A 16,317-nucleotide genomic window follows, 5' to 3' on the forward strand; every position below is an offset into this window, starting at 1 on the left:
TGAATAAGGGAATATGTTAGATAGAATATATTTAAGCTTTGCATTACGTGATACTTTTTGATGATATACTATGACCATATCCCACTTTGTCATTTAATACTCGGTGGCGGCTACAGTAAATAAACAAGCATTGGCATAGTCAATAGGTCTCGCCTTTGGGACCTTATAAGTGTTTAGCCATGCAACAGTTGATGATGTTGCACCAAGGATACTGTGCTGCATAACTAAATACTTATAAGGTCCCAAAAGTGAGACCTATTGGCTATGCCAATGCTTGTTTAGTACTGTTGCTCTTTTGCATAACTCTTAAGCATCACTTTAGAATTAAGAGATAATATAAACACAGGAGACAACAAAAAGCCCAAGAAGAACACACTCGACTAGATCTTCTTTTATCTTGTTCTATTTTTAATAGCCACACAACTTACTGTAAGGCAGCCTGGACGCACACAAAGGCGCCATGTTCTCAAGTATTGAACAGTCAAAGACAACAGCAAGTTAGGATGGACAGAAAACAATGCAAAAAGCATTATGAGGAAAAAGCAGAATCAATGTTGACAAAACACACAAGCAGTTTGTAATGAAATGCCAAAGCAATTTGTTCACCAGTGGGCGAATATGTCATTAAACACAAACTGACTTTAGCACTGAATAGAAGAAAAACAAACAAGTTCAATCAATGAACAATGTTTTTTTATTAAAATTAAAAATACAAAACAATGTTTTTGTACAACAATTGCTTGGCTAATATATTAAATTTGTAATGAAAATGTCGCTTTGACAAGGATCTCCAAAGAAATTCCAGCTGACTTTGGATTTCCTAAAATATGATTTCCTACATAAGATTCCAAATACTAAAATCCTTTGCATTGGCCAGAATTCTGTTTACTTTTACAGTCTCTGAAGACAATGCGCTTATTTAGTCTCACGCTAGGTACAAAAAAGTGCCAGCGGGGCCACCAGAACTTGCACCCATTTGTTTTTTAAGCAAACGGTTCATATTTTCCCAAATATCCCAAACTCCAAGAAACAAAATGAATAATATTCACATAAAATTATGAATGTTGGTTTGGAATGAACAGATATATGCTGCAAAACATTTGCCGTTAACAATAGCTAGGTAAATAAGGAATGATTCAAATATCTTATTGATTTTGTGTAAACAATAAAGTTCAAGTGAGTAAATGTGCACAGTTTAAAGAAATTTAAAAAAGGGTCATACTGCACTCCCAGACGTGGTTGAGCATCAATATTTGATAACGTACTTCACCTCACACATTAGTAGATCGAGGACAAGGCTTACTTGGTCCCTTTCACTTAACTTAGCTTCTTCCTGTGCCTATCCACCAAGACGAGACTTCGAAGATCACCCGCCTTCCATTCTGGTAAATTTACAGCAGTGTACTTTGCGTATCCTAGTTCATAACAGAAAAGGACAGACAAAGTCCTCTTACTGGGATTCAAAGACTGACGCATGTCCAGCTAAGATGAAAAATAAGCACCCAATTGCTGCTTAATTTAGTGGTCAACTCCATGGTATCTCAAAATCCATTGTGGACCATGGATTTGGTGAATGCATAACCTTCCATTCGGAGAAGGATACCATGAAATGTCTCAACCCCTAACAGATATCAGTAAACAATAGAAGCATTCTACAATTTTTCTTCTTTTTGTTATTGCTCATAATGGAGAAACGTTTCACTGGATGGTCCCTTTTGCAAAATTTGTGATTTAAACAATGGGGAAAAGCTTAACTGCTCGGGATTGGAGAGAATGCTTTCCCCCAGGTTTCAATTTATGTCACAAGTTAATCTGCACAGGTTCTTAAAAGTGCCTCGTGCTCGCAGGAATGCTAACACCCAACCACAACGATAGTTTTCCAATGCATAGCCTATAAAAACACATCAATCAAAAAAGAGAGGAACATAAACCTGCCGTGGTGGTGAAATAAATTCTTCTTGAAAGATCAAAGTAGTTCTTGAACTCCTCTGCGTGTCTAACCGCAGTCAATGAAATTATTCTGGTTTGAACAGCTCAAATGCAAAATATTTATCCATTATTTAAAAGATTTGTTGGTGCCCTCTCAAATAGTCAACCGTGTGGATTTATCCCAATGAACGGAATTAATTTCAAATGGTAATTTTAAACGTAAGAAACGTGTATGCGTCCGTAGTTCTTCTCATCCACCATACACAAGAATTATCTCACAGACAGAAGAACGGCTAGCCCCGCCAGCCCAACTCCAGCAGCTGCAAGTATTGCGTTGTATGTGGTACAGTTCTGATTTTCCTGATGCGTGTTACTTTTGTTGAAAAAATGGCAGAATCCATCCTGAAAAAAAAAGGAAAACCCTCCAATTATTATTCGAAAATAATTAAGTTCGGCATTTTATTAAAAGAAACGTAGAAAGACACAAGGGAGGAGACATGCATGTAGACTAACACTGCAAAACTCATTAGGAGTCCGCCTTTTAATACCTACGAAAACAGTACACATTCTACTTCAAATCATGCTGGAGACACCTGCATTCTGGATTCAAAAGCATCTTTAGGTTCTACAGTATTTCTTCATCCAACAAGAACGAAATCCAGATATGTAGCCATGGATTTAAAAAACTGTCACCAAAAAATACCCACATTGTACACTCATCTTCCCAAAGGAAACAGCCTGAACTTTTCAAACTAAATCACAAATGGATACAAGCAGGCCACTGAGTGGAACCACCAAGGCTTTGAAAAACGTGAAGAGTTGTTAGAACGTTAGAACTCTCGCCAGGGATTTGCATTTCATATTCAACGGTTCAATTTATTCAGCTAGTAGGCTCCAGTGCTTAATTTGAGCCAGTGGTTTCCGGTGCTTGTCACAAGCACTTAATTGTCAACATTGGCCCTTATGATACTACGCCACAGAGTGGCTTGGTTTATTTAATTCAAAGGTAAGCACAACAACAGTGGTTTGTCAATTCAATCACCTTCAAAATGACTAATACCTGCCCCCAAGCCATTCTTATAACTTTGGGGGGCTGGAATAGTTTGAATTGGCACTCTTGTGGGAGTGTAATGATTAGTCGCTGTGTTTGCCCCTGTCAGCGCTGCAAATGACAGTACAATGGGTGGTGCAAGCTGCAGTGGCCTCCTGATTCTGCTCCAGCACTTATTTGTTCACAAATTAGGCACTGGTAGGCTTCCAAGATTTCAAGCAATTCTAACAAGTATCATGTTTTCCTGATGGTCTGCAGCATCTTAAAAAAACATTTTTTTTAAAAATAAAATAAAAAAGGAGAGAAGAAAAACGGCACGCTGAAGCCGCAGATGTTGGTGGATTCATTACCTATGGGTGAACATACATGCTGACATAGGAACATCCATGTGTGACCATAAATGCCTGTTGATGGAATGCACAATTCTCCATTTTTTTCCCTTCAATACACTCATCCAAAACGGTGGTTGTAACTGGAAGTCATTTAAAAAAAAAAAAAAAAAAAAAAAAAGGGGGAAAATGTACTTTTGAGAAAAGGCTTTTTGGAATGTGGGGAGGCCCAGCAGAAAATGACAGCTGCCAGCCCTTGAAAACTTTTTAAAATAAAAAACATGCATTGAAAGGGCCATGTGGGGCAGAAGGAAGTTTGTGAAGCAATGGAGAAGCAGTTGGGAAGCAAAGAGGGATTGACGGTGGCGCCTAAATTTGGGGTTAAAAGTGGAATTTTTTTTCAAATTTTTTTTATTTTTTTTTTAGAAAAGCAAGGGAGACCATTAAAAAACATGCAATCATCAAAGACTATTGGGGAAAAATAAAATAAAAAATAAAAAAAAGTAGTTCCCTGAACGTGAGCAGTGAAACTGGTACAAGTCATCCAATCCAACAGATGCTTAAAAAACTATGCTTTAGAGAAGGGACAAACACAAGAGGAGGAAGGAAAGCCACTGAATAAAAAGATATACAAGTAAACTTTATTCGTATCAGTTAAAAAAACTCTTGCAAAGAACGTACAAATGATTTTTTTTTAAAACCCACAAGAAATATGGTTTCTAAAACAGCCCATAGGAAGAGAAACGTAAAGCACATACACCAATGGTGCGAGTTAAAAATGAGTTGGGTGAGGTCCCAGATAAATTAAATTAAGAGTTTTTTTAAAGTGTAGGTGTAAGAGTTAAAAGGTGCATTAACATAAGCACACAACTTTGTTGGAGATCATAAAGTCGCACGGTGCCAGAATAGCCCAAGGGTTGTAATATAAATGTCTGTTCCCCGCCTGAAAACTAGGATAGGGTTTTTTTTCCCCCTTGGTGGTCACTGGGCCTTTTCCGCATTTTCTAATTTACATATCTTTTGTTCAAGTTTGTTTAGGAATTTCGCAAAGCAGCAGTTCAATCTAGGGTTGTCAGGCTGTAAGCAAGGATAGGACGGCTGATGTGCAGATCCATGTATTTTTTAATACAGTTTTATGAAGGTGAATCATAGCCATTGCCATTTCAGGACAAATACATACAAGGTGAGAAAGATTTTCAAAACTTGAGCCACACAGATGACAGCTTCTATCAACAGTGTACTGCTATGCTGGTTTTTCCGCTAGTGTGGGAGGACAGCCCAAGTGGCACCACAGCAGCTGTAGTTTCTGGTGGAACGGATATATGCAAGCCAGATACTTGGGCAAGACTTAAAAGGGGCATACGTAGGCTGTGGGGTTTTAGGTTTAAACCTATAATAACTGATAAAACCCCACTGAAAGAAAAATAGCCCTCACCGGTGAAAACATATAAACACTGAAAAAACACCTGCACAACGACAAACTAAATGCCAATCAAAGAAAGGAACAAGAGAGTGAAAGTCATTTTTTTCTTCCTGAAGGTCAATACAATTACACTTTGTTATAAAGCTAGCAGTAAGAAAGACTGGCTAACATTATTCTGCTTGAGTTTTGTTCTTTAGGGATGCCACTAAAATATTTTTTCTTCTTCCTTTTACTTTTTCCAGTTTGTGGCCTTTGGTCTAAAGATGCAGGGTTTAGTTTCATATTTTAGGTGTAGTTTAATTATTTTATAAACTGAAGAGAATCAGAAAATATCCAACTCATATTTGATATTTTGGCTGCATTTGATTCTTTCGCAGATAGGTAAAATGGTTGATTTAATAAAAATCTTTCCTAATATGTGTCATCACATTTACCCACAGAGAATGGGTAAAAACCCTTAATACATCAGACCATAGTTTCTAGTGGGTCAGTATTGATAGTAGGTGAATTGCCAACACCTCAGGCTTTAAACAATCAATGCAAGGTATAGTGACAAATATATATATATATATATATATATATATATATATCACCAAGCATCTGGGATAGTGGTGAAAACATGACACCAGACTTTTGGAAAACATGGAACGCAGTGTCACTTGTAATGCTCTGCAAAAAAAGTTATTTCCAAGTTCAACAAAGATTGGAGTGATATTGTTTGTATTTGCAGTGATTCAGCTATGCATATAAAAAAGTTGTGTGATGACCTGTCAAATTGATACCCGAGCTGAAGTGATTCCCTGTAGGAGATCCTTGCCATTTGTTAGATGGTATGCTGAAAGCATCTTTACAATCTTCAGAGTTAATGATGGATGCTATTGACTTTTTAGTCCATTCTGGTGCACTGTTTTCTTATGCACAGGAACTAAAACGCAAAAATGTATCATTTTGTGCTTTATGTGGCATCAAAGAAAGAGTCATCCCAACTGTGTCCCTTAGCTGATGGTTCTCATCCCAAGGGGCCATGATTGCTGAGAGGGCCTTTTCACAAAAGTTTACATGGGAAGGAAAGAGCGAGCGCACATGACCCAAAGACTCACTGAAGTATTGTATGGTGTACTACAATAAGATTTATTTGCAAAAATGTATTTGGACCTCATATACACTGTTTGTGTACCATGTTCTTTCAGTGCAGAAAGCAAGCAATAATAAAAGCAAAATGTTCCATAAACACCGGAAAAACACTTTTTCTGTTGTTAGCAGCGCGAAAATGTGTAACCACTGAAACTGTTTTTTAAGATATTGAAAACACTGAAAAAACCCCACCAGAATTTACCAAAAATAGAAACTGAAAACAGGAAAGCCTAGGTATACGTCATGGACTGTAAGCTGTGTAATGGACCATTTACCTTTAAGCTACATCTCCCTCCATATCCTATCTGGCCCTCACTGCACAGAAGCAATGTTTTACTTAAACAAAGTAAGCTATTTAAACTTCTAATAAGTCAACAACAGTGTTTCTCTATATATTACCACCAATCCACCAAGTTTCATTTTGTAACACTTCTTACTTGTGTGCAATAAAAGCTTTCTGTGCCAGAAGGCTGAAGGCAGGACTCTACTTCTCATTTTATTTTAAATGTAATAGGAAGCACAACAGAGACCATGTTCTTTAATGATGGGGGAGTGTGGACAGCACAACAAACTTGGGTTAGCGAACGTAAAAGGGAACTTTTCTTTGCTAACACATTTCAACTTTGTTTTTAGCCAGATTTTGAAAACAAGTGTTTCCTTCACAGTCACCCTATTACTCGAAGTACATAAGCTCTTTCCCATTCTCAACATCGGAGTATCACGACCCCTGTGCCCTTATTAGGAGTGGCCACAGAATCCCAATGCATTTGATAATAGCATGTATCTTATATTAGGCCAAAGGCAATAGGTCATGCCTATAAAAGCTTTTGGCTTTAGCAAGGTTTTGTATCCATGCTGTAGAGCGGTGCAGAAAGACAAACTAACTTACCCCCCTGGCTGTGGCTGGAATTCTGCGCCTGTGCGGCACATTCCGATCGCGGGCATGGTCATGACGGCTCCCGGCCGTCATCAGCACACGCCCACCGTAACTCATGACAGCCGGGAACAGTCATAAGCACCGAACGGGTTAAACAAGCACTATGACATGGCCAGCACTAATGAGGTTGTTATGTCTCACCTAGGCAGCGATTGCACGGTCTCTACGAGACATGCTGTATTCAGGTAAGGACTTGAGGCTCTGTCAATTTTCTACCCATCTTTTCAATTGGCTCCAGTTACAGTCCTTTCTAAATAGTTGCTTTTGATTCCTGAATTGGCTTAGTAGTGCCGCCATAGTAGCGCGTGTTCTCCTTTTGTACCCTCCCATTAGTACTGGCTCTCATGCATGTTGTTACTCTACAGGTTTAATTTAGTCTGCGAGCACAATTTTCTTAAGTGCTCTCTTGCAACTTTTTTTTTTTTTTAAACCAGTTTGCTATATTCAGGTTAACAAATGCTTTTTATTTTTTTTAATATATAAAGGGCACAGACGACGGCTTGAATATTAAGGGCCAGATGTAGGTAAAGTACATTTACAAATTCTAGAATACCGAATTTTACCGATTCTGTATTCTAGAATCGGTAAATGCTATGTAGCTAAATATTCGTTAAGTATTACCGAATCGGTAAGATTCGGTATTTACCTGGCTTGGCAGTTCCTCCCTTTACAGGACTATTCCCTTAAGGAGCAGAGTCAAGGCTGATTTGAATATGGCTGGGTCTAAACTGGGGTGGCATGGTGAGGAAAAGATCAATGGATTTAGCCCAGATCTCTTGACTGCGAGTAAGGGTGAATGTTTGATTTATTCAGCATGATAGTTTATCAAAGGGAACTCCCAACACTGCCCATCTGTCTAAGAAAAACAATGAATTGGAATAATTTTTGCCAGCATGCTTGTTAGTACATTGGCGACTCCAGGTATCAGTTGCACTAGAAACAGTGCCCATCTGCTCTCAGATGTGAGCCATTGTGTATGATGTCTAGATGATCAAATATTGCATTAGGAACTCCCTCCAAGGAAAGTGTGCTCCACTGTCTAACAACAAATCTGTACTGCCAGGCACAGCGGATCTCTCACAGACTTCTGATAACTACAGTGCTATGCTGCATTTTAGGTGAATTACAAGTAAAAGTGAACATCTCTCAAGTGATGATTGGCATGCATTTTTCTCGCATTTAGTGGGGGAGAGGGGACGAGACTATGGATTGACCTCGGGACAGATCCAGTTCAAAATCAAACAGGAGCTCACCAGATGGCTATTTTCCAGGCAATGGACACGGCATGTGTAGGGATCAGCTATTGCAAATAAATTGCAGCAAGCAGGACGAAGTCTGAGCATGCATGCATCAGCTCAGAAAATTATAAAGGTGTTTGACAAGAAGTTTAAAAGGACATCATGTTCTTAAGTGTCATCAATAAAGAACTCTGCTCGTTGGAGTAGAGCAATGAAAGTACACTTCCCACCGAAGGTTGACTGGATCATCCAAAGCAGTGCAAATTCAAAGTGCTACAATCAAGTCCAGCACAAATGTAAAGTGGCTCAATTTGCACTTGTCTTTCTCTAGCACTTTTCTCTTGCCAAAGGCCTTCAAATTGTGGTTCGCCCCTTAACATGCTCGCAGAATTCACTATACTCTCGCCGATGCCTGGCAAAGCAAATTGGTGAAATAACATTATGCATCTTGTCAAAAATCATCATTAGAAACTGAACAGCAACAGCAGTAGTTGTAAAAAAGGTTTAAAAAATAGCTGGTTAGTTCATTTCCTTGAACCCCAAGGCCAAGCTTGAAAAAAACAACAGCCGTGTCCCAACACGGCTTTGGTAAATGCTTGTCCGGTAGAAGTGGAATCTCCTTAATGAAGTTCTACACTTTACTTAAAAGGTGATGTTCTAACAGGTCTCTCAGTCTAGAGCTCTTATTAAAGACATCATATACAAACGTCTTCTCTGTAGTCCAGTGTTTTTAGATTGACAGCTAACATGGCTTTCCAGTGAGCACGCTTCAGTCAACTATCTTTCTCTTCAACCTTCACAGTCTTGACTGAACAGATCAACTGCCAGTACAAAGGGCAGGCAGGGCTGAGCTGTACAATTTGCGGTGGAATGGCGTGACTCGGGGAGTCCCTGGGAGGTCACGCAGGGCTGATGGCTATTATATCTAGCAGTAATATGCTGTGTACACCAAACTCAACTCCCTCTCATTACTTTCAAAAGGAATGGCAAAATATTCGGGTATTTGAATACAGTGGTTTGGAAAAATGCTAAAACATACAAGTTGAACATCGAGGCAAAAAGAATATATCCTTTAACTAATCTTCAGGTCACCTAGTAGTGGTTGCAATACATAAATGTTTTCCTGATTTCTTGACAACATTCACATAAGGAATAAAGCCAATATAGAAGGTGTCCTTATTGCCATGTGTGACATAACGTTAACCGGGGCTTGATGGTACCATATGTTGGTAAAAAAATTCAACAAGACCAAGGAAAGAGGAACCGTCATTGTCGGATGTGATGGGGTGTGTCCATGACTCGGATGGTTGTCTCAGTGCTGTATTTATGTCTTAATCTGGAATGACTGTTGTGTACAAAGACAGTTACTATTCAATTGGTCATGAAAATAGATGGCAACTATTTTTCAGCAATTAGGAAGCATCAAGCCCCTTGTTTGCGAATCGAGCCCTCCAGGATTATAACTTTCTTTATCTCAGTGGTGAGAATATATGTTCTCTTTTGAGTGAGTCAGGGGACGAGGCCTTGTCCTTTGGAGGAGTGGACTTTGTTGAGTGCAACTGCTTTTCCAGATAGGAATGTCACAACGGAAATTTAGAGTATTTAATCTTTGTATGCGAGTAGCAATGGAGTCAAAAGACGTAGAATCTAAAAGTATTGAAAATGGTCCAGTTGGGTAGGTTACTTGGGTGCGTACGGGATGGTGGTACATTTGGAGACTTTTTTGGTGCCAGGTCGTGTATTTTTGCAGTGGGGAATGGATCATGATGTTGTACTGGTCGACTCAGGGAGGTACTGTCGAAGCACAGTGGTGCACTACTGACCGCTATGAAAAGGGTTCTACTTGTGTTGCAGACTCCTGTAATAGTTCATGTGTACTAAACAGGGCTTTGAACATTTTTGTTTTATGATTATCTAGGAGTTCTGTTCTGTGCAAGCTTTTTTTCTTGATTAATGATGCACAGATTTTGTAGGTGCACCAGGGTTAACGCCCTAGAGATTCATGGGGTGTCTTGAGTGGTAGAGACTAGGGGAGTTGAAAGTCAAGGATCTTAAATGTTAGCTTGAGCTATGATCAACAAGGAGCAGAGCTAAGCAATGGGGGACTGGGAGAGACGGAAAAAGTATATTTTCTTACCGGTCGGTGTAGTTTTGCAGCTTGGATAATTTTCTGAATTCACATGCTATGCATGAATACATATCTAGTGGTTAGGTCTGAAATTGTTGTATTTTGTCCTACTTTTTTTCTGTTAGTGGGTATCAACGTACCTCCGTTTGATGCCTCCTTTTGACGGCACTGCGATTCCTCTTGAAAACCCCACTTTTTATTTTTTTTACCCCCTCTTCCCACCTTTTTCCCCATCTTCATTGGTGGATGATGGTGGGTTCGCATCTGAATCCAGGAAATTCCTCAAGCTGCAAAACTACACCGACAGGTAAGAAACTATAGGATTTGTAGCGTGAATCTTTACTGGATTAGCATGTGGTGCACGATTTTGAAGCAGTTTGTTACTACAGTGGCGACTGGGTCGAAGAGGAGTGCTGCTTTGAGAATAGATGTTGTAAGACCCTTTGTTCTACTTGGGCTTCTTTGTTCATCTGAATGTCCACACAAAGTGTTTTGTGAACATGTGCACTGAAGACCATGTTGCCGCCATGCAATTGTCTTGAAGTAGTGTGTCTGCTAGGCAATAGTTTCCCCTTCCTTCCCTGCTGAATGTGCCCCAGGGGCCTTTTGTAATTTCTCACCTGTTTCGTTGTGGCACAATTGTATTGTTTGTGCTATCCATCTTGCAATTGTGTTCTTGGTTACTGGTCTCCTTTGAGAACGGTTTGCAAATGATATAAAGAGTTGTTTTGCTTTCCTGTATTCCTTTGTTCTTACAATATAATACATTACTGCCCTTCTAGCGTTGAGGGTGTGTAACGTCCTTTCTGCAGGTGCCTTTGGTTTCAGGCAGAAACTTGGTATCTGTATGGTTTGATTTATATGGAACCGTAAGATCACCTTTGGCATGAAATGTGGATCAGTTTTCATGACAGTTCGGTCGTTGCGTATTTGAAAATAGGGTTACTGTAACATTAATGCCTGCAACTCACTCTGCGTGGTGATGTTATCGTTACCAAAAAGGATGTTATTTTAGCGTGAGCATTTGTGGCGTATCCTTGTGTAATGGTTCAAATGGTGCCTTCATTAGTTGAGAGAGTACCATATTTAAATTCCAAGTGGGTGCAGGTACCCTTTTGGGGGAGTGAGGTGGAATTCTTTTTGCTCCCACTATCAACCCCTTGACCACTGGTGAAGTGAAGAAACTTCTTCCTATGTGGCGCCTTGTGTATGCTACTATTGTTGCTAGGTGAGCATAGGTTAACTTGCAATACAGTAAATGCATTAAGTACCTTAGCATCGTTTTATCCTTTGTGTTGTTTTTCAGTAGAGCTTCCTTAAGACACCATGGTGAGTATTGTTTCAATTTTGCCCTAGAACACTTCCTAGTGGTAGGCTTTCTTCCCTCTCTTAGGATTGCGATTGTGTTCTCCGGTAACTTTAGGTGTCCAAACTCCAAGTCCTCAGGAGTTATGCTGTCAGGCTTAAGGCCTCTGGTTCTGGGTGAAGCACCCTTCTTTCTTGCATCGTTAACAAATTTTTGACAATTTGCGAATAGTCAGCCGCAAAGTTGCTATTATTTCCGAGAACCGGGTTTGTCTTAGCCATTGTGGGACAGTTCGTATCATCTTCATGCTGCTGGTTCTGCATTTGCTGATCACCTTGTGAAGTAATGGTATTGGGGAAAAGCGAATGCAAATATCCCAGACCAGTCTATCCACAGTGCATTCCCTATGAACTGGTAGCTCTCTTTGCAATACCGCAGAACACAAAATTACCATCTCTGGAGTTCCCCCTTTCTGAAAAATTCTGACTAATTCAGTTTCCATTTGTGATAATATTAAGCTTGCCTGCTTAGACTGTCCGCTACTACATTGTCTTCCACCAGTAAGTGCATTGATACAATGCTCATTTCCTGAAGAATTGCCCAATGTCACAATTGTTGTGCGTGGCATCGATTGTGTTCCACCCTCTGTTTATGTAGAACATGGTGGTTGTGTTGTCCTTTTGGTTGATTTGTCTACAAGACAATGCCATCTGAACTGGTCTCCATGTTCTCAATGTTTTTAAGAGCTCTGTAGCATTTATTTAAAGACATGGAGTGTTATATTTTATAAATAATATTATTCCTATCCGAAGTCGATTCCTCAGGTCATTCCATCTTGGAAACAGAAATTATTCCAAAGACCTCACAGATGAAGCAGTCAAGAGTCTCCCAGTTCCATATATTAGCCACTGAAGAAGTCATGCAGTGATCAAGAAATCTTTTACAAAAATGCTAGAAATTTGAATTGGGCAGTGATTGACAAAGTATTTGAATGTGTGAAAGCAGTAATTTCCTCAGCTTCCACCGAAAGCATTTTTGTGCAGGGATGCTGTGTGATACCACAGGATACCAGCACCTACCAACTTGAAGCTTTATTATCACAGAACTCTGGGGTACAGGAGTGGACAAAGGCATTTGAATTCAGAACTTGGAATGAGATTCAATGTAGGTACACTAACAGAAAGAAAGAACTTTCAGGAGCAACAAACTGGACCACAAACCACTAGTTATTTTATTGCTGGGTGGTGTGTTCACATTTACAGTGCATAATGCCCGAGCTCCAAATTAAAATATGATTGTTTTTTGTTATGTATATGAAAACAAACAAAAAATTGCTATCTTTCGTTCCTTCCTGCCCCACAGATTGTGAAGCAGAGCCACAAAGGAAGAGTAGGATGTTATGGCTGTTGGTGAAGTAGGGATGCAATCATCTGGAGGAGTAACGGGAGCTGAATGGAGAAAAGAAGAGAATGTGAACAAGGCTAGGAAACAAATAAAGACATTCTGAGGCAAGGCTGGCCTTTGGTCAAATTCTGGCAAAAGATCCTTACACTGATTTTCGTATTACCGATGAACCAAGTGCACAGGATGGGTTTAAGACAGGACATGGGTTTTACCAGAAAGTCAGGCACAATTAATCAGTCTGTATTTGAAGAGTACGGCTGCTCACCCATGAGGGTATCCAGGCGCTAAAGTGTCGCTGGGCTCAGTAAAAAGAAATCCAGGTCTCGAATAGCTTTCTGAATTCCGTGAGAGATGGTGATGTTCGAAGGTGAAGGGGAACGTAATTCTAGGCCTTGGCGACAAGGTAGGAGAAGGAACGACCTCCATGTGGCTCCAGAGGATGCAGGGAGTGTGTGCGAGAGAGTCTGAGCGCAGGAGTCTGGTGGAAGTTTAGGCGGTGGTTGATGTATGCTAGTCTCTGGTCGAGGAGAGCCTTGTAGACTTATCTTGAAATTAAATCTCTTCTGGTGGAGAAGCAAGTGGAGGTTCCAGAGGTTACATTTCATATTGGTACCAGATATAGGTCCACTGAACATCGTACACTTTCCCTACATCATATCCCAGTCATTTCATATGAATGAGCCTTACAAGGACATAACTCCAAATAAGGACAGACTGCCTTGTATGGACATAACGCCTTACAAGGACTGTAACCTTCCATGGACTACACCTTTCACCAAGTTTCATGCCGAGGGTGTGTTTTTCCCCCAATCGATATTGCTAAGACGTCATCCTTATCACATATGAATAATTTCGGAGTACACTCTACAGGAGGTACACTTCACCTCTCCCATCGAAGCACAAGGTTTAATCCCCAACGTCATCCTAATACTGAACAATAGGAAACATACGCACATAGACTGTATAAATACAGCCCCTCTTGCTATCAGAAAGCTGTAGGGAACCGAGACTTAAAGGCCGACACACTGACTGACAGTGTTACAGTTGTAGCAGCGCACTTATTTTACATGAGAAGAACAACGGTACAATAAATTCTTATTGTAAACAAGCTCGACTGTTTCTTCGGTGTATCTCTCTGAGAGCAAAACAAGCAAGCACGAGTGACTGGGTTAAAAGTAGTATGTGGTTTCCACGAGTCTGAGGTTATTATGTTGTGAGGTTGCTAGAAACTAATCTCTCTGATAACAGGAGATTCTAGTGGCACTGAGAGCTAGCTAATGCGAAAACATAGGCTGACATTTTTGGTGGGGGTGTACAGAGTCAGTTTACCACCAAACCCATAGTATATATTATCCGTAAACAGCGTAGGTCCTGCATGAAAGGGTACTATTGGAACTACACTACAAGGTGGGGGTGATGTGGATCCGTTTGGGGACACTGAGAAGAAGTCTGGCATCTGGGTTCTGTACCGTCTGCAGTCTCTTCAGGAGTTGGGTGGCAATTCCAGCATAGAGTGCGTTTCCGTAGACTAGTAACAAGGGCAGGAGTGGCTTTTTTGCTGGTGCTGACAGGGGATTCATTAGAAGATCTTTCGGAGTACACGGCGGATGTGGAATTAGGGTATGAAACAGCATTGATCTGGCGTTTCATGAGGAGTTTGCTGTCCAGGATGATGTGGAGGTTGCGGGCATGGTCTGTCGATGAGGATATGGGTCCGAGATCGGCGGGCCACCAGGTATCCTCCCACAGGGATTGGTGTCAGTACAACGCGTTGTATTACAACGCATTCCGTTACAACGCAGATTTTACAACGCGGGATCCATTACAACGGATGTCATTACAATGCATGGCATTACATCGCAGATGCTATTACAACGCATGGCATTACATCGTAAGTATAGGTAAGTTGACTTTTTTTTAAAAATGTTATTTAGTTTATTGTAATTAAATTTTTTTAAATAATTTAATTAAGAGACATTTAAAAATTGTCATTAATTTAATAAAATAATATCTATTTAATAAATGTAAATATAATAAAAATTGTAATTAATTTAATTAAAAAAAGTAATTAGTTTAATGTACATATTTTTTATAATGAAATTAAATTAATAATATTAATTTATTTAATTTAATTAATTTAATTAAAAAATGTAATTAATGTAAAATAATTAATTTAATTTATTAAATATATTTCAATTAATTTTAAAATGGTAAATATAATTTAATTATCCCTAAAGCCAAACCCTGCCCTAAAACCTAAAAACACCCCTGCACCCCAAAACCCAAACCCTGCCCTAAAACCTAAAAACACCCCTGTACCCCAAAACCCAAACCCTACCCTAAAACCTAAAAACACCCCTGTACCCCAAAACCCAAACCCTGCCCTAAAACCTAAAAACACCCCTGTACCCCAAAACCCAAACCCTACCCTAAAACCTAACACCCCTGTACCCCAAAACCCAAACCCTGCCCTAAAACCTAAAAGCACCCCTGTACCCCAAAACATATACTCCTATACTCATACTTATTTAAAAAATCACTATATTTAATTTATAATATTTAAAAACTAAAATAAATATTTTTTTTTATAATTAATAATAATTAAATCAATTAAATAGTATTAAATGAAATAAAAAAAAATTAAATACTTACCAATACTTACGATGTAATAGTATGCGTTGTAATAGCATCTGCGATGTAATGCCATGCATTGTAATGACATCCGATGTAATGGATCCCGCGTTGTAAAATCTGCGTTGTAACGGAATGCTACGTAAAAGTTGCGTTGTAGGTGTAACATACCTCCCACAGGGATGTGCTCTTCGCAAAAATCAGCACTTCCATCTTGTCCCCAGTGAGCTTCAGGAAATGGGTATTCATCCAGTCGAAAACACTTGTCATGCCATTGTGGTAGTTGGTTCTAGTGGGGGAGGTGTCTGCCATGAACGAGAGGATGAGCTGAGTGTTATCTGCATAGGATAAGAAGCTGTGACCCTGGGTTCGGATTATGTTGGCCAGAGGTGTCATGTAGGGAGAATAGGGTGGGGCTGAGGGATGAACCATGAGGGACGCAGAGGATGATGTTCTTGGGCACAAAGGTATACAAAGCACTCAAGGCCCCATGAGTATGCCAGCATTGAGTATTCTACTAGGACCTCACTTTTGATGGCCAGGAGCACAGAGACGCTAATGATATGAATTCAGAAACAGGGCATTTGGCAGGGGGGTGGGAGGGCATTTTAAAAACATGGGGCCCGGTGCATAAACCAATTCGATTCACAATTAGGAAATCGCAAAACAGAAATGCACAAAGGTGTGTGGAACAATTTTACTGATTCCTAGGGGGAATCGCAGATGACCTACCTCATGAATATTGAGAAGGTAGATAGCAATTTTCAACCCCCTAAGAATCGCAAGAATCGTTGCCGTTTGCTGCAT

At 39.8% G+C, this 16,317-nt stretch overlaps 1 protein-coding gene across 1 annotated transcript in view; it reads right to left on the reverse strand.

Annotated features, from left to right (window-relative positions):
- Positions 1 to 671: 671 nt before the first annotated feature.
- Positions 672 to 16,317, reverse strand: part of BCL2L10 (BCL2 like 10) — a 31,584-nt gene continuing 15,938 nt past the window's right edge. The window contains exon 2 of the mRNA XM_078684838.1: positions 672 to 2,331. Coding sequence (XP_078540964.1) covers positions 2,200 to 2,331 — 132 coding nt within the window. The 3' untranslated portion in view covers positions 672 to 2,199. The remainder of the gene's footprint in view (positions 2,332 to 16,317) is intronic.

This window comes from Lissotriton helveticus, chromosome 3_2 (assembly GCF_964261635.1).
Source record: "Lissotriton helveticus chromosome 3_2, aLisHel1.1, whole genome shotgun sequence".
In the NCBI taxonomy this organism is placed as follows: domain Eukaryota; kingdom Metazoa; phylum Chordata; class Amphibia; order Caudata; family Salamandridae; genus Lissotriton; species Lissotriton helveticus.